The sequence below is a fragment of the Callionymus lyra genome, chromosome 15 (genome assembly GCF_982586985.1).
Source record: "Callionymus lyra chromosome 15, fCalLyr1.hap1.1, whole genome shotgun sequence".
NCBI lineage: Eukaryota > Metazoa > Chordata > Actinopteri > Syngnathiformes > Callionymidae > Callionymus > Callionymus lyra.
This window is the reverse complement of record NC_141832.1, coordinates 20,678,513-20,701,394: the sequence shown is the minus strand read 5'-3', so window position 1 is coordinate 20,701,394 and position 22,882 is coordinate 20,678,513. Positions and strand designations below refer to the sequence as shown.

General features: G+C 39.1%; 2 protein-coding genes across 2 annotated transcripts; both read left to right on the top strand.

Moving 5' to 3' along the window:
• Positions 1 to 3,479: 3,479 nt before the first annotated feature.
• Positions 3,480 to 6,763, top strand: atp5mc1 (ATP synthase membrane subunit c locus 1). Its single transcript, XM_087809263.1, has 5 exons — positions 3,480 to 3,574; positions 4,413 to 4,460; positions 5,033 to 5,113; positions 5,195 to 5,373; positions 6,452 to 6,763. The coding sequence occupies exons 2-5, from the start codon at positions 4,422 to 4,424 to the stop codon at positions 6,564 to 6,566; spliced, it is 414 nt and encodes a 137-aa protein (XP_087665389.1). The 5' UTR covers positions 3,480 to 3,574; positions 4,413 to 4,421; the 3' UTR covers positions 6,567 to 6,763.
• Positions 6,764 to 11,847: 5,084 nt separating this feature from the next.
• ube2z (ubiquitin-conjugating enzyme E2Z) lies at positions 11,848 to 20,855 on the top strand. The gene is made up of 7 exons (XM_087809334.1): positions 11,848 to 12,447; positions 14,557 to 14,629; positions 14,782 to 14,969; positions 15,075 to 15,186; positions 17,895 to 18,007; positions 18,085 to 18,175; positions 19,949 to 20,855. The coding sequence occupies exons 1-7, from the start codon at positions 12,110 to 12,112 to the stop codon at positions 20,123 to 20,125; spliced, it is 1,092 nt and encodes a 363-aa protein (XP_087665460.1). The 5' UTR covers positions 11,848 to 12,109; the 3' UTR covers positions 20,126 to 20,855.
• The last annotated feature ends 2,027 nt before the right edge of the window (positions 20,856 to 22,882 follow it).

Below are 22,882 nucleotides of genomic sequence, written 5' to 3'. Positions count from 1 at the left end.
TCCTTTTCATATTAATAACATTATACTTATTAAAACTTATACTTTTTAAAACTCCAATCAAACATGTTATTACCTGTAATCAAACTATTTCCAACTGTAATCAAACTATTTTCAACTGCAATTAAACTATTTTCAACTGTAATCAAACTATTTCCAACTGTAATCAAACTATTTTCAACTGTAATCAAACTATTTTCAACTGTAATTAAACTATTTTCAACTGTAATCAAACTATTTTCAACTGTAATCAAACTATTTTCAACTGTAATTAAACTATTTTCAACTGTAATTAAACTATTTTCAACTGTAATCAAACTATTTTCAACTGTAATCAAACTATTTTCAACTGTAATTAAACTATTTTCAACTTTAATCAAACTATTTTCAACTGTAATCAAACTATTTTCAACTGTAATTAAACTATTTTCAACTGTAATCAAACTATTTTCAACTGTAATCAAACTATTTTCAACTGTAATTAAACTATTTTCAACTGTAATTAAACTATTTCCAACTGTAATCAAACTATTTTCAACTGTAATTAAACTATTTTCAACTTTAATCAAACTATTTTCAACTGTAATTAAACTATTTTCAACTGTAATCAAACTATGTTCAACTGTAATTAAACTATTTTCAACTTTAATCAAACTATTTTCAACTGTAATTAAACTATTTTCAACTGTAATCAAACTATTTTCAACTGTAATTAAACTATTTTCAACTGTAATCAAACTATTTTCAACTTTAATCTAGTAGTTCAGATCACTTTTCAGTCGAACGTGTGTGGGAAAGAGTTAAAGGTTCCTTTTTACTGGTCTTTCATGTAAAGAGGTATAAGGCTTTGGTGTGAACAATTCAAGCCCCTCTGCTGTGGATCCAACTGTCAACTTTAGTCCAGAGTACAGACACCCTCCCTATGGAACTTTACTTTTCGATAAGGCCTATAATCCTTCTTTTCTGCATTATATCACCTGTGCAATTCAAACCCATACTTTTCTTCTCTCCTGGAGCTCCAGGGCTTCACCTCCAGAGCAGCTGCTGGATCCATGATATTCACCATGTCAGCGGATCCAGATTTCTTTCCAGCACCCTGCATGGACTCTTCTGCCGTACTCTTTACTCTCCTCTTTTCAATCACTGTACCCTTCCCCACTCTTTTCTCCATGCATCTTTTTTACCCCCCTCCCATCCAACCTCCCAGCAGGATGCCTTCAAGAAAGAGTCTGGTTATGCTTGAGGTTTCTGCCTTCTATAAGGAAGTTTTTTCTCAACACTGCCAATTCACTCATTGTTGAGTTGATGTTGTTGGGATCTGTTTTTATATTATAGTCCGACTTAAACTTTCTTTAGTTAACATTGTTATGATAAGAAGCTTTAAATAAAATTTAATTGAATTGAATTTAGAGAGTGTCAAACCCGCATCCATCCATCCATCCATCCATCCATCCATCCATCCATCCATCCATCCATCCATCCATCCATCCATCCATCCATCCATCCATCCATCCATCCATCCATCCATCCATCCATCCATCCATCCATCCATCCATCCATCCAACCAACCACCCACCCATCCATCCATCCATCCATCCCTCCATCCATCCATCCATCGGCAGCGGCAGTTTGAGGCAGAAGTTATCCACCAACTTTTTCATGCATTGGGGATAAAAAATAAACAAAAACGACGAAAGAGGGACCTCTAGTGGTGGGGTTGGCTACATCCATACAAGATGTGTAAGTAAGTAATTTGTATTTATATAGCGCTTTTCCAGACCAGGGTCACAAAGCGCTTAAACAATCAAAACAATATTCAATGAAGTATATACTTTAAAGGTCAAGATAACACTGAGAACAACATAGGAGTTCCAGAAAACCAGGGAAAAGCCTGCACGAATAAAAATGTCTTAAGATGTTTCTTGAAAGACTCAGTAGACTCCATCAAGCGCGAGGTAACAGTTGAACAAACGAAGGTAGAGAATGAATCCAAAAAGACACAGACAGTTAAGGATGAGGAGGAGATGGAGCAGAAGTCTGTGAGAGTCATGAAAATGAAAAACAAAACATGACAAACAATTAAAGGCAAAAATGGGCAAGCCAACAGAAAAACAAATTGTTAAGATGAATGTGAAAGCAGAAGTAGAAAGTGCTGACTTGTCTGACAGCATTTGCGTGTCACTACCACCAACAGCCTGTCAAGAAAAGAAACCGACAGTGCTACCATGTTTAAGATTTTTTTTTTTTTAACAGAAAAAACAAACATGAAAGGCCTTTAAATTGAAATGTGTGTTCCTGACACCAACTTTCATTTATAAACAAGAGCACACATCAGTTAAAAAAAAAAAATCAAAATTTACCAATCCAGAAATGTAGTACACAAACAAACAAACACACGACTTAACTTGATTTAAAAAAAAAAAGTCTGTTATTTCTATTTGGCTTTAATTAAATCTTTGTTTTTTTGGCACTTTTAAACTTCTTACTTTTTATAATGAAAGGTTTTAAATTGGGAAGTTTTAACGCAAACTTATCTTTGACACTCTGAGTTCCAAAAATATTAACTCTTTATTGCTATAAGAGACTTACAGTGATTTTTAACAACGAGACTGAACACGGAGTGGAAGGGGGAGTGGTTTTAGGTCATGGAAGTAACTTAAGGGCAGGAGTGAGGTCTTTATTTCCCAGATCTTTTACCCCAAACTCTTTGAAAGTGAAAAATCTCCCACAGCATAGAGAAGAACAACTGAATGATTGCGACCCCACAGTTCAGTGTCTGCTCTCATAACCTCTCCTTTGCCAACATTTCAGCCAGGAATAAAGAGATAACTTCAAAACATCGTCATGATGAGGGGCTTAGCTCATCTTGGAGAGAAAGACTTCAACATTTGAAACATGTGAAAAAAGTCGGGAAAGTGGGAGTTTAACATTAGATACCCTTTAAAGACAATGAGTTTGCCATGTTGCATGTAACTAATCCCACCACTAGGGGTCCGTCTTTCATCTTTACGTGTATTTATCTATTGGGTTCTAGTCCTGATGATCGATCTTCAACTCGATTACTTTATCACTGGATTTAATTATTTGCAAAAATTACATTTTGTGCTGTTTAACAGCTTAAATAATTATCTCTTTAAAATAAAAGCTGAACTGAATACATACATAACACATTCACATGTTACCTGTGCTTGTTGTGTGGACTTTTAATAGTTTGTGGTATCAATACAATTACGCTAAATAGAAGACAGTTTATTAAAATTTCGATTAAAGTTGACATAGAGAATCAATCCACTCCTATACAGGACTTCCTGTGAATCAGCCAATGCTCGAAGAGGACACCGGATGTACTTAGGAACGATCCCCGGAACTGACAGGCGTATTGACCAATAGAACAAATGAAGAGCCCTCAAGCCCCGCCCAAATACACAGCGGTCTCTCTGTGGACCAATGAGCGCTCAGGACGTAGTCACTGAGCTTATAAATGACAAGGTGACAGCTCTTTTCGTCCTACCTTCATTGAACTGCTCCTGCCTGTGAGAGTAGCCTTTCCCCAGGTCCCTCTGAAGCTCCAACTCTGGTGAGAACACGACACGTTAAAATGGCGTGAGATATTCTTGAAATGCACTTAGGTCGGCGTGTGTTTTTAAAACGTGTTACTAAGGTCACTGTCAACCGTGGGGAAGATGGATAAGCTGAGCTATAGGTCGGCCATTGCAGTTGTACGTCGAGGGTGTTTTGTAGGTTTGAGTCTTGTGACGATTAAATGTATCACGTAAATAAGTCTGTAGTTGTACGTTATGTCACAGGAGGAAACCTTACGTTGTTTTATGCATTCGCTGGTTGATGCTTAAAATGTCTGACTCCAGGCCTGCTGTGCGTTACTAGCGTAGCTTTGCAAGGACGTTTCCCCCGCACACACTCTCAGGAGCACAAGTCTGCGGAACAACCAGTTTATTTCCAATAAAAAACAAACACACTTTTTAAAGTAAATGACGTTTAACCACTAGAGTTATTATTGGATCATGTCTCGTTTTTTGACCTTCAAGCCTGAAATGCCGACTAGCTTTAGCAACAGCGAAGGCCACAGCAACCCCTGGTGTCCACTCGTCAATGACACCTGCGAGCTCTCTAATGTTATTGTGGTTTATTTAGCTTTCTCACCCATGATCCGCCTCACAAAGTCATCCAGTCGGTGCAGCCAGACACCCTTGAACGTCAGGTTAATCTAGACTTTACCCTTTCTGGTTTTAAACGAGTGGATTATTCTCCTGCTGCTTGACTACATGTTATTGGACGTAGTAATGTAAGAAGTCAGTGTCTTCAGCTATAAGTTCATTTTCTGAACCTTCATGTTTGATACATTTAAACTATTTGTTGTGCTTTTTCCTGACATTTCTACATGTTTTTCTCTCCAGGTTCCAACCATGTATGCTTGTGCAAAGTTCATCAATACTCCTGCTCTGGTATGTCTAGTTAATTATTTTAAATAAGCAGAAAAAACATTTTAGATTTTGTTGTTGTGATCGTTCAACACTCTGTCACCTAGTAATAGAAGTGGTTTAGTTTCCTTCGCAAATGTATGCTTTACTTTGCACTTGTTAGTTTTGCTTGTATTACTTTTTGTATTCACTTATTTATGTTTTACAGACAGGACCACAATGTCCCAAATCTACACTATTTTAACAATGTTTTGTTTGGATTTTGACAGATCTCGCTTTTTTAAGTGCCTGATTTTAGTTTAAACACTTGATCTTAATAATCTATAAATTATGAGTTAGTCAAATATCAAAATAATTTATTAAACACATTCAAGTTATTTACTGTACAGTTGGAACTTTATTTAATCAGATTTAAATATAAAAACCTTCTTAAATATTCACCCATGGATGACAAAATAAAGGAAGGGTTCCTTGCAGAAAGTGTCCAATAGCTTGTCATATAATTGATATGAGTTATGATCCTGCCATTGTTTTTTGGTACTGTAAACATGTAAACAAGTCTGTGAAGTACTTTTAACTCTAAAAATTGTCTGCAGCTGAGAGCTGGGTCCAGAGCTCTTGCTCGGCCAGTCTCTGTCTCCCTCTTCAACAGACCTGAAGCAGTTCTCGAGTCACAGGTAATTTGGAGTAGATCCGTCTTTCGTCTCGATGCGTTCCCACTTGGAAATTGTATATATGATGCCTTTTCAACTCCCCAGGCCCTGCTGCCAGTCACCCAATCTTCAATCCAGACTCGCTCCTTCCAGACCAGCGTCGTCTCCCGGGATGTTGAGACGGCCGCCAAGTTCATCGGAGCTGGTGCTGCTACAGTTGGTGTGGCTGGTTCAGGAGCTGGTATTGGAACCGTGTTCGGTAGCCTCATCATTGGCTATGCCAGGTAAAAAAAACTACCTACAGTGAATTTATCAAAGTTGTCTAGTATACCTAGGACGAGCAAAGAGTTCACTGTGTAGCGTATTTTCAAATGGTTTTGGAATGATTAGACCAGGAAAAGTCAGTAAAGTGAGTCTTGGATCAGGAGCTCTAAGACATTAGTCAGGTTGCAGTCAGTCACACTGCTTCTGTTTCAGTAGCTGTTTTTAAAATTAACTATAACTTCTTAACATGAAAAACCCTCTTCAAAGCAACTGCAGCTTTACATGGGCTGAATTAATGAGTTGTGGTCTTCAATACATCGTTCCGAGGGCTTGTTCTAATGCGCTTGAAAATGAAGGATGGATATAATTCCCAAGATGGAAGTTGTAGATTGACATTAAAATGGTAAATATTATCGGTGACATGTTTTTCACCCAAATATGATTTGATAGAATGAAAATGTTACACATGAACACAGTTATTGGTTATTGTTTGAAACAAGTGTTTTGATTTGAAATTGAATCTGCGGAATTTTAGGGCACATGATGGATGGTTATTGGACACGGTCAACAGAAAGTGTGTTACCGAATTAATGGTTTTCAAGCCAGCTCTACATACAAAACTTTATTAATTTCACAACTAATAAAAGTGCTCCAAGTAAAAATGTTTACTAGATGGTTTTAAAAGGCTTGGATTGATGTCTCCTATCCTGAACTAGATGTACTTGAGCAGTAAAATAAAAAAACGGTGAAGTATATTTATCCAACAATTTAGTTTTGCTGCATTTTTTTTCCTTTCTTTCTTGGTACTAATGTTTGTTTTACTTCAGAAAAGAACGCGTATTGCCCTGGTTGAATAAGAAGTTTCTAAAGCCATTTTAAGTGGAACTTTACTTGAGGTTTAGAAATGGATCATCAATTATCTAAGCTGCAGAATATAATTTCACCAAATGTATTTTTCAAATAAACTCCTTTATGTGTGGTGTTAAAGGTCACTGTAAGGGGGATGATAAAGTTGATTTCACAATATGAATTGTAATGTGTTTGGTTAACAGGAATGCAAAAAAAACTTTTAGTACTAAAACCATGTCTCCTCCGCAGGAACCCCTCCCTGAAACAGCAGCTCTTCTCTTATGCCATCCTGGGCTTTGCTCTGTCTGAGGCTATGGGTCTTTTCTGTCTGATGGTGGCGTTCCTCATCCTCTTTGCCTTCTAAAGCCACACTCTGGCTCACCTCAGCCCCGCCACCTCCCAACCCTCCCACGTTCCATCCAGAGGGAACTCCGAAAGCACGGACAGGCCATTCCTATCAATAGATGAGGTTTCCACCAAGGCTACATTCTTGTTCCCAGAGTTGTTTTTTTGTAAAGCCTCACCGGGCTTTAATCTGTCCAGAATAAATGGTTGGATGTACTGCAGTTTCTTCTTAATTGAATCTGTCCACTTAGGAGATGAATTGGGTTAAAGGTCCTACATGCACGACTCTTGCTTTGAAAACAAGGTGAATGGAGTACAAACACTTTTTGGTATTTTCTGACCACATCTCAACTTTTTGTAGATTTAGAACAACTTGGATTGATTACCAAAATGTCAGACTGTAGTTCAGTATGACGTTCTTTAATTTTTAACGATTTTTCTTTTATTCTAATTTATTTCTTTAAACCAGGTTGAATGAAACCTTTTATATACCAAAGCAATGCAAATTATATATCAATACTAAAGGGGCTGTCTCGCCTTCAGTTAATCGAATTCTGACCCGCTCTAGTAGAAGAACTCACATTTATCTGATCCTACATTGACCGCCAGTTTCTTTTAGGAATCAATTTTAAAATTCTGCTTCTTACTTTTAGAGTTATTCATGGTCAGACTCCTCCTTAGAACAGTGATCTGATCCAGCCTTACACCCGGGAGAAGGCTCTTAGGTCTGTGGACCAGAATATACTGATGGTTCCTGAACACTCTTCCGGACCAGAGGAAAGAAATCCTTCCAGGTTGTTGCTCCTAAGCTTTGGAACGATCATCCTCTCTGTGTTTTGATCTACTGATTCCTTCAAGAAACATCTTAAGACATTCTTATTTGTGCAGGCTTTTCCCTGATTTTTCTGGGACTCCTGTGTTTGTCTCATGTGTCTTGATCTTTTAAAGTACTGTATTTTAACTATATTGTATTTGATTGTAAAAGCGCTTTACTTTATATTGCACCACATCAACCAATTCATGTCTCACTTTAGTCATGATCTCACAATAGTTCTAGCTAAATTCAGTTAAAATGTGTATTTTCACTCCGAAAATGCCTCAATCAAATTTTTAATTGAAGAAAATATAGAGAAAAAGTAAGAATGGAACCACCTGTGCTGTCACATTCTGAGATGAACCTGATTGTTTTGGTCCGTGACCTTGTTGCTAGCTAGTAAGCAAGACATTGACGGGTTTGAAATAGGAAAAGGGCTTTTACTAATCAACTAAAGATGTAAATCTGAGAGTATTTGAATTATTTTAAAGGATGACGTTTTGAAAAGGTCTCTGGCAACAGGCTAACAGTGTTTGTGTCGACAAGCTAGATGATGGCAGATGTCAACGTAAGGTCATGAAAGGTTGAGGAGAAACATGTTTTATTACATTCCTTAAAGTACGGCTGGGTATAGAACTTCTTTGTGGCATCGACCGAAAACACTAATTCATAGTTCATATTAGAACGGAGTATCAAACAATGCTTCATCTTTCAGTGCCAAGTTTCTGTACCCACGTGTGATAAAACTGGACAATGTGTGGATTATTAAGAAGAAAAACTCATAACAAAACCATGGAATATCAGATTCATTTGTCACTTGATAGCAAGTTTTCTTCACACCGGAAATTATTTGTAATTCGCTTGTTCTTTAAGCTTGCACTAGAAATTTAGCAAAGCTGAGAAATGTAACTCAAGATTTGAACTATGTGTAATGTAATTTTCTTTTTAATTATAACTTATCTAAAAATTTGCATTGGAAAAAGGAGCATTCAGGTATCGGTGTTGAATATATCTTTACCCAGACCTACTTAAAAGCCTCTTCACGTTGAGTGGAAAACAAAAGTTTTTCATTGTCAATACCTTAAGTTAATAAACACTTGAAAGTTTAAAAATGTGTGTTTCTATTTGTTTTGAAATAAAACATTTTATCTTTCAATAGTAACCATTTGTTTCCCACTATTTTTGCACACAATTGACACACAAGTAACATCTAATATTTTCTATAGTGTATTTTTGATTTCTCCTCAACCAAGTAAATATATATTTGATTGAAACATGTATTTCACAACATTTTACAGCTTTGATCGTTTGAAATACATGTTGACCCTTTAATTAGAGAACAAATATACAAACTCTGAAACAAAATTACAATTCCTTTAATGAACTTACAAACTCTAGAAAGAGTTAAGATTTCCAGGAAGACATTTACAAACTCTGAAACAAAATGACAATGTCTTGGATGACATTTACAAACTGTACAAAATTACAATGTCATGGAACACATTTATGAAACGTACAAAATTACAATGTCGTGAACACATTTACAAAATTACAATGTCATGGAACACATTTATAAAACGTACAAAATTACAACGTTGTGAACACATTTAAAAAATGACAATGTCATGGAACACATTTACAAAATGTACAAAATTAAAATGCCGTGGAACAAATTTACAAAATGTACAAAATTAAAATGCCGGGGAACGCATTTACAAAATGTACAAAATAAAAAGGTCATGGAACACATTTACAAAATGTACAAAATTACAATGTCATGGAACACATTTATAAAACGTACAAAATTACAATGTCATTGGAACACATTTAATAAACGTACAAAATTGCAATGTCTTGGAACACAGCAACATTTTCTAAACAAATGAAAACAAATTATTTAAAAAAATGTATGTACTCTTACAAACAGTCCTCTGGTGCAGAGACAGACTGTGACCACTAAGACAATCAGAAAGTGGACACCAGCTGTGGAGGACGCCATCAGAGACTGCTTTGAAACAACAGACTGGGATGTGCTGCTGAGGTCTCATGGTGAGGACATCGAGGGACAGACACATTGTCTAAGAGACTATTTAAATTTCTGCTTGGACGTTGTCGCCCCTACTAAGACTGTCCGCTGTTACCCTAATAATAAACCGGGGGTAACAAAGGAGGTCAAGGATGTCCTTAACAGGAAGAAAGTGGCTTTCAGGAGCAGAGACAGGGACGCCATGAGATCAGCTCAGCAGGAGGTGAAGCGATGCTTGAGGGAGGCAAAGGACACCTACAGGAGGAGGTTGGAGGAGAAGCTGAGCCGAGAAGAAATAAGAGAGGTCTGGGATGGTGTTAAAACCATCACTGGACACAAGACCAAGGCCTCTCTGACTGCAGTGGACACGGTGGAGGAGGCAAATGGACTAAACAACTTTTTCAACAGGTTTGAGCAGGTCACCCTCACTGCTGCCCGCCTCAGGACCTGCCCCACCTTCTTGTGCCCCCTCCCCAGCTCCACACAACCCCTTCCCAGCTACACCTCACTCCAGGTAAAGGATGTACTTCGGAGGATTCGTCCAGGGAAGGCTGCTGGTCCTGATAAGGTGTCTGCTCGACTGCTAAAGACCTGCGCTGCTGAACTAGCTGAGCCGCTCCAGCATGTCTTCAACCTCAGTCTACGGCTGGGGAAAGTACCAACTCTGTGGAAGACTTCCTGTATCGTTCCAGTCCCAAAAAAGATCCGACCGAGCGTGCTGAACGATTACAGACCGGTGGCACTGACTTCGCAGCTGATGAAGACACTGGAGCGGCTGGTCCTCAAACATCTTAGGCCACAAGTCCAGCACGCGCAAGACCCCCTGCAGTTTGCCTACCGGCCAGCAGTTGGTGTGGCCATCTTTCACCTCCTGCATCGGAACTACTCCCACCTGGATAAAGGAAGCGGTTCAGTGAGTATCCTGTTCCTGGACTTTTCTAGTGCCTTCAACACTATCCAGCCCACTCTGCTGCAGGACAAATTGACACAGATGCACGTGGACCCTGGTCTGGTCTCCTGGATTACGGATTATTTTACTGATCGACCACAGTATGTCAGGCTGAAGGACATCACGTCTGACACTGTGGTGTGCAGTACAGGAGCACCTCAGGGGACAGTACTGGCCCCTCTCCTCTTCACCATCTACACTTCAGACTTCTGCTACAACTCAGAGCTGAGTCTCGTCCAGATGTATGCTGACCACACTGCTATTGTTGGATGCATCAGGGACAAGTCAAGGACTACAGAAGTCTGATACGTGACTTTGTGGACTGGATTGAGAGGAACCACTTGCAGCTGAACACCTCAAAGACCAAGGAGCTGGTCTTGGACTTCGGGAGGTCCAGGACAAAGCCACGTCCAGTGTCCATCAGAGGCGACGAGGTGGAGATAGTGGACAACTATAAGTACCTCGGTGTGTGGCTGGACAGTAAACTGGACTGGTCCTGCAACACAGACCATGTATATAAGAAGGTTCAGAGTAGACTGTACTTTCTGAGGAGGCTTCGATCATTTAACATCTGCAAGAAGCTCCTCTGCATGTTCTACCAGTCTGTGGTGGCCAGTGTCCTGTTCTATGCTGTAGTGTGTTGGGGTGGGAATGTGTCCAAGGAGTGTCAACAGGTTGGACAGATTGATCAGAAAGGCTCTGTGGTTGAAGCTGGACTCACTGGTGACAGTTGCTGAGAGGAGATCAGTGGACAAACTACTGTCCATCATGGATGATGACAGTCATCCTCTCAACACTGTCATCAGTGAGCAGAGAAGCAGAATGAGTGCACGAATGCTACTTCCCAGGTGCAAAACAAATAGACTCAAGGATTCATTCATTCCTCGGACTATTAAATTGTACAATTCTGAGTTCGGGGGCAGGAGTGGAGTGAAAGTATCTTGACATTCTATTCTATTTTAATCTTTGTATCCTTTGTCGTTGTTGTTTTTCTTTGACCTATGTTCTTTGTCTTTATCTTTAGACTTAGATTGTGTCATCTTGTTCTTTCTCTTTATGTTCTTCTTCTTATTTTATTTATATTAATTTTTCTTTTATTGTTTATGAAAAATTGCTGGCTATTGGAAAAAAACAATTTAATAAAATGTTACCTTTAAATTTAAAGAAATTGCTCATTTATTTCAGAGTTTGTTCATCTATTTCACGAAATTAAAATTAATTTAAAACATTGTGTATTTGTTCCATAAGATTGTTATTATGTTTCAGCGTTTGTAACTATGTACGAAAATGTAAATTTGTTTCAAGAAATTGTAAATGTTGGTAAATTTGTTATCCACTTCTGGGCCTTCAGTACTTAATGCCTTATTGTATTTTACTGTAAATCAAAACATTTGTGTCTTTAATCCAAATAAATAAGAACGCGCACATCAGTGGCGTCAACTTCCTCTACTTTGAAAACTCTAACCGGAAGTGGCGTCGCGTGTGTCTCTCTGTGACGCAGCTTGACAGGGAAGAATCAAAGGCTAAAGTTGTTGTTCGGCTGACATGTATAAAGGGAACCGTGTCGTCGAGACTCCGGACACTCGGACCACGTAGACGCGCTTCCTTCCCTCGAGTGACACTTGAAGATCTGACGCCGGAGCGGTGGGTGAAGACAAGGAAGCTAACGATCAACATGTCGGTGGAGTAGTTGTTTCTCCGGCCTGTCTCTGCACTTCCCTCGGCGTATCAACTCAAAACACTTCGGATCCAGGACCATCGTTCTCGTCGGCTATGGCGGACCATTCCGGGGAGATGTCCGCCGGACAACCGTCCGGACACTCCGCGACCACCGGCCCCGGCTCGCTGGCGACCACCCTGCCTCCCTCCACGACCGCACAGAGTGGCCTGACCGTGATGGTGCCCATGGGTAACGTGGGAGACTCGACCCCGGTGTTGACCCCCGTGGTGGCGGTTCACAGCTCCCCGCAGCTGCACGGGGTCAGCGGGGAGCTGGCGGTGGCCGGAGCGGGGCTCCTCACCCAAATGCACCTCGCGACCTGGGATCCGACTACGAGCATGGACTGGGATAAAGAAAAGACTTCTCAGACGTGCATCCTCAGAATAAAAAGGTGAGGACATCTTTTTTTTAAAAAACAGTGTGGCCTTGTGCGGCCCTTTTGGTTGTCTCGTGTGGCCCCTGGTCTCCGTTATTACCGGTAATAATCATTGTGAAATAGTAAAAAAAACAAACATTACAAATACATTTTGGATTATAGAAATACAACTTCTGTTATACAAGGCATGTCTAAAGTGCATCCCAGAGGCTCCTGTTTCGTGGAGTCAATGTGGCCCCTGGTCTCCATTTTAAACTATTCTTTAATATATTGACGGATACTTTATTGATCCATATACAAACTTCCATAAAAACATGTAAAACAATCAAATGAATACATGAATACAACCAAATGAGTACATAAACAAAGGCAAAATAAATACATATAGAGAAATAAAGACATAAATAAATTATTCAAAGTTGCCAACAAAAAGTAGAAGGTGCATGTCAAGCATCAGATCTGTTGTAGCATTTAATGGCAGAAAAAACATAGGATTTCTTATGACAGATCTGTTGTAGCGTTTAATGGCAGAAAAAACATAGGATTTCTTATGACAGATCTGTTGTAGCATTTAATGGCAGAAAAAACATAGGATTTCTTAAAGTGTTAGGTTCTGCAGTGCATGGAGAGGAGCATGTTGCTTTGGTTATTCTTGTCGAGGGTTACTTCGAAAGTCCCTGCATAAGAGCCCGCATTGTTTTTATTATGATAATGGAGAAATACTAATAGGATTGAACAAAGTTTTCATGTTCGGTTAAATTGTTATAGAAAAACACAAGCTTTATTAACTTCTAAATCTTCTAAATGTTAGTCTTTGTATCCTTTGTCTTTGTTGTTTTTCTTTGACCTATGTTCTTTGTCTTTATCTTTAGACTTCTGTTCTTTAGACTTAGTTCTTTCTCTTTATGTTCTTCTTATTTTATTTTTATTTATTTATTATTGTTTATGAAAAATAGCTGGCTATTGTAAAAAAACAATTTCCCGAAGGAGACCTCCTGAGGGATCAATAAAGTTTTACCTTACCTTACCTTAAATGAGATTACTCTTTTGTGTGTATCTCACTGTTTACATTTGGCTCTCAAGTCGTCAAACGTTGCCCTCCTTGACAAATCTTTTGGAAACACCTGCCAACTAGACTTCTAAACTTTTGTCTGAGTTCAATGCTTAAACCACGTGACCTTGATGATGAGGTGATGGTGTTTTGTAAAGACTTTAATGAATCATTCTTTCCTTTTATTGTGAGTCACAACGGTCCCATTAATAAAAAAAAAAAAAGGCTCAGTTGTAGTTAAAATCATTAGCAAGAACTTCTAACTTCCCTTGAAGTTAAAATGACATTTGTGCTTAGATTATTTCTTTTTAATCTGTTTACTGTACTAAATACTTTAAGAGCTTATGAGGACTATTTTCTTTATAGGTATCCTTAAAAAAGAGCCCCCAGGAAATGAAAGTAAATGGTACATATATATTTCATGTGTCCCCCGCATTGTTACTACATGAGATAATTACCCAAAACCATTGTTATAATTTTATAAATGCTTCCACAGAAACCTTGTATCTTACACGGCAGTAAACGGCAAGAAATTAAAAGAATAGTCATTGACAAGACTATGTGCTTGTCTGAAAATTTATGGTCATCTTTTTTAGAATTACCGCTGCCGTCTCCAACATCCTTACCTTCGGTTTGTAAAAATGTGAATCATATGCATTTCCTTGTGTGTTTTACATCACACGGGTGTGTGCATAATGCAATAATTGACTGTTCAAATTAAATCTACTATTGTCTTCTACTTTCTTTGGTTGTCTTCATTCAGCTTTTGGTCCATTACTGCCACCTCCTGTTTTGAAAACGATCGTATTCCTCTTTTCGCCTTGTCTGTCTAGCTCTTTGCTTTCTGCTAGAGCGCCTCCTGGAGGCCATTTATCCAAATAAATCCATAGATTTGCAGCATCATTCTACGAGCCAGCATTGTTTTACAAAATTAGCGATTTTAAAAATTCGTAAATTACGGTAATTGACTCAATTAAATTTCTTAAAAAAACTCCTGCGAGGTTCAAATCTCTTTCTTTTCGTGCTGCTTAGTTGTGTCGTCCATTTTTAGAGGCCTTGCTTGTTTGTTGCAGAGACATCATGTCCATCTATAAAGAACCTCCACCTGGGATGTTTGTGGTCCCGGATCCTCAAGACATGACCAAGGTACCGCAGAAGTGCTCATTGTATTCCAAATGAATTGATTTTTGTCACATTAAAACCTGACCATAGAATCAACACTGGGTCTGTTTTGGTAAATTCCTTTTCATCGTCATCGTCATCGTCATCATCTTCTTCATCATCTTCTTCTTCCTCAGATACACGCACTCATCACAGGACCGTTTGACACCCCATATGAAGGAGGCTTCTTCCTGTTCATTTTCCGCTGCCCGCCCGACTATCCCATTCACCCGCCCCGCGTCAAATTCATCACCACAGGCCAAGGCACTGTTCGCTTCAACCCCAACTTCTACCGTAACGGCAAGGTTTGCCTGAGCATCCTCGGGTGAGTGCAGAACATCTAACATGAGAAGCTTCATCTGAAAAAAAAAGGGGGAAAAAAAAGCTCCTTATGAAATCAACTGATACATTTAAATATGTGTGTCTAAAGCACGTGGACCGGACCGGCATGGAGCCCAGCCCAGAGTATTTCCTCTGTCCTCATCTCAATCCAGTCGTTGATGACGGAGAACCCATATCACAATGAGCCAGGCTTTGAGCAGGTAACATTCATTTACACACTCTCTTAAAGGTCTCTTATTTTATGTTGCAAAAAGTTCCACAAATGATTTCTTTCACTTATATTGTAGTTTAAGTAGATGTTTTTAAATAAAGAATTTGCTTTACAGTACGTGAATAAAGGTTAAAGGTTGCGATTCTATTTTCCGTTTTCTTATTACTTTACTTAAAGTGTTAAGGGTTCCTATAAACCTTTTATCATATCTCCAGTCCCCTAGCTAAAGTCAACACCATACGTATCATAATGCAGTTAAAACATTTTTTATTGTCGAATATACTTGTATTAAGACAGAAAATAAATAAATAATCAACAAAATAAAAAATGAACTAATAAACAGAATATCAACAAACAAAAAAAAAAGAAGAGGCTGTGGGATAAGTGATTGGGGTCACCAGCAATCCGGATGGCACTTGCTGGTGATGAGGGTGTTATAAAATGTCCAGGAGGGGGAGAGGGACACCAGTGTTCCTCTCAGCTGCTCTCATGATGCGCTGCAGGGTCTTGCGGCAGGACATGGTGCAGGCGGCGTACCACTGCAGCTTGAGAGGGTAATCTCGATGGTGCCTCTGTAGAAGGTGAGCATCATGGGTGGTGAGGCCTTTCTCAGTCTGCGGAGGAAGAACAGGCGCTGGTGGGCTTTTTTTTGCCAGTGATGCTGTTTTGTGGCTCCAGGACAGATCTCCAGAGATGTGCACACCCAGGAACATGGTGCTGCTCACCCTCTACACTGCAGCTCCGACGGTGGATAGTGGTGGATGATGGGTGTGCACTCTCCTGAAGTCCACAATGACCTCCTTAGTCTTCTCCATGTTCAGGTGGAGATTATTGTCTTTGCACCTTGTGGTCAGCCTGTTTACCTTGCACCTGTAGACTAGTCTCCACTATTGTTGATGAGACCCACCACAGGTGTGTTGTCCACAAACTTGATGAATAGGTTTCGAGCTGGATGATGGGGTGCAGTCATGGGTCAGCTGAGTGAAGAGGAGGGGGCGCAGCACACATCCTTGGGGGGGGCCCCTGTGGTGCTGGAGGTGTTGCTGCCGACCCGCACTGCCTGTGGTCTCCCCGTCAAGAAGTCCAACAGCCAGTTTCACAGGGAGGTGTTGAGTCCCAACTGGTCTAGTTTGTGGATGAGCTGCTGGGGTATGATTGCTGAGCTGAACTTCATGAACAGGATTTTGACGTACGAGTCTTTAGTGTCCACTTGGGTGAGGGCTAAGTGAAGGGCAGCGGAGATGGCATCATCAGTCGAGCGGTTGGCCTGAAGATGTTTCATGAAGTAGTCAGTAGATCCATCAAACACGGAGGGAGAAGAAGATCGTTCTAAAGCTTAGGAGCAACAGAAGGATTTCTCTCCTCTGTTCTGAAAGCGTGTTCAGGAACCATCAGTAGATTCTGATCCACAGACCTACACTGTGCCTATATGTACCTACCTAGTGCACGAATGCTCCTTCCCAGGTGCAAAACAAATAGACTCAAGGACTCATTCATTCCTCAGGCTATTAAATTGTACAACTCTGAGTTCGGGGGCAGGAGTGGAGTGAAAGTATCTGGATGTTCTGTTCTATGTTAGTCTTTGTATCCTTTGTCTTTGTTATTTTTCTTTATCTATGTTCTGATTTTTTATAAAAAAAATGTCTGTATGTATTGGCTATTGGAAAAAGACAATTTAATAAAGTTGATTATTAAATTGTAGTGATCAATAAAGTTTTACCTTACCTTACCTAAGACCCCGAGCTGGGGTGTAAGGCTGGATCAGATCACTGATGTAAGGAGGAGCCTGACCATGAATAGCTCTGAAAGTAAGAACCAGAATTTTAAAATTGATCCTGAAAGAAACTGGCAGCCAGTGAAGAGTTTTAAGGATCGGGGAAATGTGAGTTCTTCTACTAGAGCGGGTCAGAATTCTCACTGCAGAGTTTTCTATTAACAGCAGGCGAGACAGCTCCTTCTTGTTTAGACACCAAGATAAACTGTTACAATAGTCTAAACGCGAAGACACAAACGCATGGATTATAAGCTCCAGATCGTGTTTTGACATGGTTTTCCTAAGTTTAGAGATTTTCTAAACTAGTAATATAACTACCCCCTTAAATGGATGAATGGTCCTATATTTTTGTCACACATGATAGAAAAAAAAATCAAAATGCGTCTGGTATTGTTCAGAGGCCATGCCAAATGTAGAGGCAGGACGTAGTTGGCCTGCGAGCTGTAGTTTTGGGAACCACTGCCCTATGCATGCCATACTATGATCTTATTTGTGATCTGCTGGACATATTGTGAACGACGGTCCCAAAAAATGAATGAATCTATATACTCTAAATCTAAGTTCCCAAAGTATTGAAAGTCTAGTATTAAAAAAAACTGGATTGCAGGCCTGATGCTTAACCACTTATAACTGATGCTAGGTTTGATCTTTATTTAGCAAGTAGTTCTCAATACTTTTATGATCTATTGATGCATTTAGTTGCTGTTATCTGATTGGATGATAAGCAATTTACACTACTACGCATTTGAGGGGGTTCGTTGTTGAAATCCATCAATCACAAATGACATCAGGACCTTTCGTACCAAATATATCAAAAAGATATCGATAATATCCCTCGTAAAAGAACATAAATCCTGTAAAAATCGGTCTTTCTTTATTCATTTGTGGTGCTAACGCTTCTTAAATATGTGTTTATTGTTCAGGAGAGACACCCCGGTGACAACAAGAACTACAACGAGTGTATCCGACACGAGACGATGCGAGTAGCTGTGTGTGACATGCTGGAGGGCAAAGTTGCCTGTCCTGAAGCTCTCTGGTAACTGTTTGTCTTTTTACTCTCCTCACATCTCAGTTACCGCTCTGTCATTCATTGAATTCCCTTCTTCATTGTAGGGCTGTAATGGAAAAGTCTTTCCTGGAATATTACGACTTTTACCAGGGAGTCTGCAAGGACCGCCTGCACCTACAAGGACAAAATATGCAGGTGAACATTTAAGTCTAGATATGAAAGACTTGGAAGTATGTTCTGAGACGAGAAAAAACACTGCTTGTGGTTCCATATTCTCCTCATTAAAACCCTACAGCTTATTCCCTATGATGGAGTATACATTACATAACACAGCATTAGACCAATGTTTGCTTATGCAGAATGCTATTTGTCAGCTTTATTATATTTTTATTGTTGCTACAGAAGTCGTCTGTGAGACGTTTTTAAAGAGCCACACCGAAAGAAATAATGTATTGAATTATTATAGGTTTATAGATTTGGATTTTAACATGCTTTTTTTAACCAGTTGTTGTATTTAATTTTTGCCATTTTTAGCCAAAGAAAATCCTTCCAAAACTGGGATATTAAACTGGTCTGGGCTGACAGAAAAGGTTGGGGAGACATGAGGTTTTCACTTGACAATAATTGAGAAAAAATATGACGACAACAAATCTAATGGTCCTACGACAATCTTACGCTACATCTTCTTCTTCCAACCAGTTTTTGGCAAACCTGATGTATAAATTGTCACACAGCCAGAAGTCTTTAGGACCATCAGTTAAACAGTTTGTCAGTTAAATTAAAATGAAAGCGTTAAACTTTTGACATCCTGTAACTCGGCACCATATACTCTACAAACACCCTTCATTTTTTTTAGCTGCATTCACTGTTCTCAGCTGATTCGGCCTAATGTTCATTTGCTGCTGCTTCTCCTCCCCTTTTTTCGCTAAACTGCACAACAGAAAACAATAAAAGAAAAAAACGGCTCCCAGCATATCACCTACCCACTGAATAGAAGCCAAAATCCACCTCTCCAGGTGGACTACAGTGTTCATAATGACCTGGTCAGCTATTTTTATACTCACCAATGAGCCATGATCAATCAAAAGCGTCTCTGGCGGTGCGTCTACAGCAAGAGTCTGAGAAACGGAGTTTGACTTGTGGTTCCAAAATGTTGGGCTGACAGAAATGTGACACTTAAACAACTGCTACGCATGTTTTGGTGTGGTCACAGATCCAGCAGATACCTTTAGAAATTAGGAATGCTCTTTTGTCACAAAACTACACCGGTTAAGTAACGGATAACCTCGGCTAGGGCTTTATTTTTATATAGCTTTATATATTTAGTGTCCCTTTTTTTTAGCCTGTTGGGCTGCATCTGTGCACACACATATAAAATGTTAATCTTGAATAACATAATATGAAGGGTTACATTTCTGTTAGACCAGATTAAATCATCAACGAAAACGTTGTTTCTAGCAACGCCTAGTGTCAGAAAAGTGTAACTGCAAAGTCATAAAATCCCTTTTGCACCGTTGCCAAACACCCCATGTGAATTTGTTTACTAAAAGTAATTGCGCTCTTGTCACAAGTTTCTGGTTACTTCAAAAACTCCTAAGAACTTGATAGAAAATATGTATTTTCTGATTAACTGATGTAAAGAACTCTACACTGGTTCAAAGTTACTCATTCAGAAATGTACACAAGCTTCTGCAGAAATGATTCTTTCTGTTTAACTACTACAACAATTTAATCGGCTCTGAATTAACTTTTGAATTAATTTGAACACAATGTCTATAATCTCTATATTTGACATATTCAGTCAGTGAGAGTCATCACTTGTATAATAAAGATTGAATACAGAAGAAAGAGTGTTGAATTATGAGACAGCTGTTGGTAATTGGTAATATATACACAAAATGACACACTTTTCACATTTTCAATAATAAAAGGGGTTGGCGGTCCTGATGCATCTCGTGTCTCAAACAGGACCCTTTCGGCGAGAGGCGTGGTCACTTCGACTATCAAGGCCTGCTGGCTCGTCTCGGCGCCATCCACAGGCGAATACGGGAGAAAAACCCTGAAGGGAACAACGACGAGGAATCCGAGTCCGACACCAGCTCATCTGGGACCGACCCGGACAGCCAGGGCAGCTTACAGCCTTGACTCCCGCTCACAAGACTTGCAAGGTGACGATCCAGACCAGAGTGTTTGAATCGATCTCACAGATTGGATGTCATTAAAGAAACTACCTGAGAGCCGGGGACGGTCCCAGCTGTTGTGTTTGATTGTATGATACAGAGTCGGCTCTTATCTGCTTGTTAAGAATTAAAGGTTAGTTCCTCGAAAGCACCTTTCCTGCGAGGGATCGAAGCACTTAGGCCACCGTCCTACAGGTCCATGTGAACCTTTGAAACGAATCTCAGTTTCCCTAAAAAAAAATATTGTCCACGTTGACTCTAACAAAGCAGAACCCGTCGTGTTTCTTAAGAAGGAAATTTCAGATCTGAGTTTGAATTAATCTGGAACATTGTTATGCAGATGCTTCGTTTGGAATGTGCCTTTCGTGTCTTTATGTTGGGATGAATCTCAAAAATCAGTTTCCTGCATGTTTATTTTTGTTGTTTTGTTCAGTTTTTTTCCCCCCAAAACTGTGGTTACTGTTGGCAAAATGAGTCCATCTTATGTCCCCTGATATCATATCTTTGTTGACGATACATGACCTGCTGTTGATTTCATATTGATCGTATGAAGCTACACACCAGCATACAACCTTGTTTCTAAGTACATCTTTATCCTCGTGAAAACATGATTCCCGCCATGTGAGTTTTCCTCTAGCAAACTGGCCATAATGTAATGACAACTGTGTTTTCTTCGATTAAACATTTGCAAACAACTGTGTTGCTCTTTTACTTCTAATTTCATTTACATTTATTAATGATTCCCAGGATACCTCGCTCTCCAGAGTCCAAACTGGACTTGAAAAAAAGTATTTGGTGGCCCATAGCCTTTGTTATATAATGTATTATTCAAAATCATTATACTTTTACTGCCAGCATTGTAAACATAACAGGAATTTGTGACGTGCAGTTCTTGTATGTAGCTGTTGCAGCAGAGGACCATACGGGGATGGGAGAGGTGATGAATCCACAATGGCAGTGTAGAACTGCAGTGGCACCCTAGGAGTTGGAGATTCCTAAACTGACGCTGGAAGTACGTCCATGTCTGGGAATACAACCAAGTGATGTGTAATATAAATTTGTTAAATCATAAATGTAATACTTTTTAGATACATGATTTAAGGACAAGTTAAACACAAAGGCCACATAGTAAAGTTACTACACATCTGTGCTTATTCATAAATACTGAAAATTGTTAGAAAAAAATATGGATCATGTGCAGAAGTATAGGTGGCTAAATCGGTCCTGCCAAGTAATTTCATTTTGCCCGCCAGATAGTTTGCTTACACTATATTCATTTATTTTGTATACTTAATTTTTAAGATTGCAACACTAATAGACTCAGGGAGTCATTCATTCGTTGTGCTATTAGGCTGTTTAATTCTGAATTTGGGGGCAATGTTAATACTATCCTACAATCCTTTTTCCTTTTTATCCTTTTCTTTGTGTTATCCTTTGATCCTAGTTCTTTATACTTTGTCATCCCTTGTGTTTTTTTTTTAAGGTAAGGTAAGTTAAGGTAAGGTAAAACTTTATTGATTGTTTTTTTCCAATAGCCACAGAAAATACAGCAATTTTTCATAAAAAATAAATCAAAATAAGAACAAGAACATAAAGAGAAAGAACACGATGATACAATCTAAGTCTAAAGATAAAGATAAAGAACATAGATCAAAGAAAAATAACAAAGACAAAGGATACAAAGACTAACATAGAACAGAACATTCAGATATTTTCACTCCACTCCTGCCCCTGAGGAATGCTTTGTCCTTTTTTTTTAATGAAACTTGCTTTACCGAACTGGAAAGCCAATTTCCCAAAGGAGATGTCCAGAGGGATTAATAAAGTCTATCTATCTATGTATCTAAGATAAGGAGATTAGATCAGATTTGACTTTAAAGTTTTCCTTCTGGAAATCAGGGTTCCAGGACACAGCAGCCGACAGAAGAACAAACCGCAACAAAGTACAAACATAGTGGCAATAAAACAAAGAAAGAAAAGGAACAAAGAGCAAACAGATCAATCGGAATACAAGGTTAAACAGAGAATTGGGTAATCTTCCCATCACCCTCCTTTTGCCCACCAAATTCAGAGTTTAACAGTTTAATGGCACTGAGAATAAATGAGTCCTTGAGTCTATTAGGTTTACACGTGGGAGAGAAGCAGCCTCCCACTCACTCGGCTTCTCTGTTCCGGGGATGACCTTCCTCATCCATGATGGAGTGTAATTTGTACAAATGTCTCTTTGTGACTTATTGACCAGCCTTCGTGTACCATCAAATACAATCCTCTTCGAAAAAACATTTCTATTCTGCATCAACTCTTCCTATTGCTTGTCGTCAAAGTGCTTTAGAAATCGAGGCATGCAAAGAATAGAAGTTAACTTGTGTGAAAAAGAAAAGAAGGGTGGTAGACTGATGAATCTTCATGAAGGAGTGTCATGTTTTCCGAGCTCAGTAGATGGAGCTCTTGGCTTTAACATGATGTGAGGTTTCATTTGAATAGTTGCTCAGTCAACATTAAACAGTAAAGCAAACTAGTTTGACTCTGACAGCGACGCTTCCTTTTAAATAACCTTTTTAAAAAAAACAAAAAAAAACAACAACTGTATTTGTATTTATTTGTATTATTCATCTCTATTTGAACCCTTAATTTATTTAAATTTACTTTTTACGTCAATGGTAAATCAAGGTAAGTTGAGTTTAACCACAATGAACAAAAATGTGAAGGAAGGAGGAAAAAT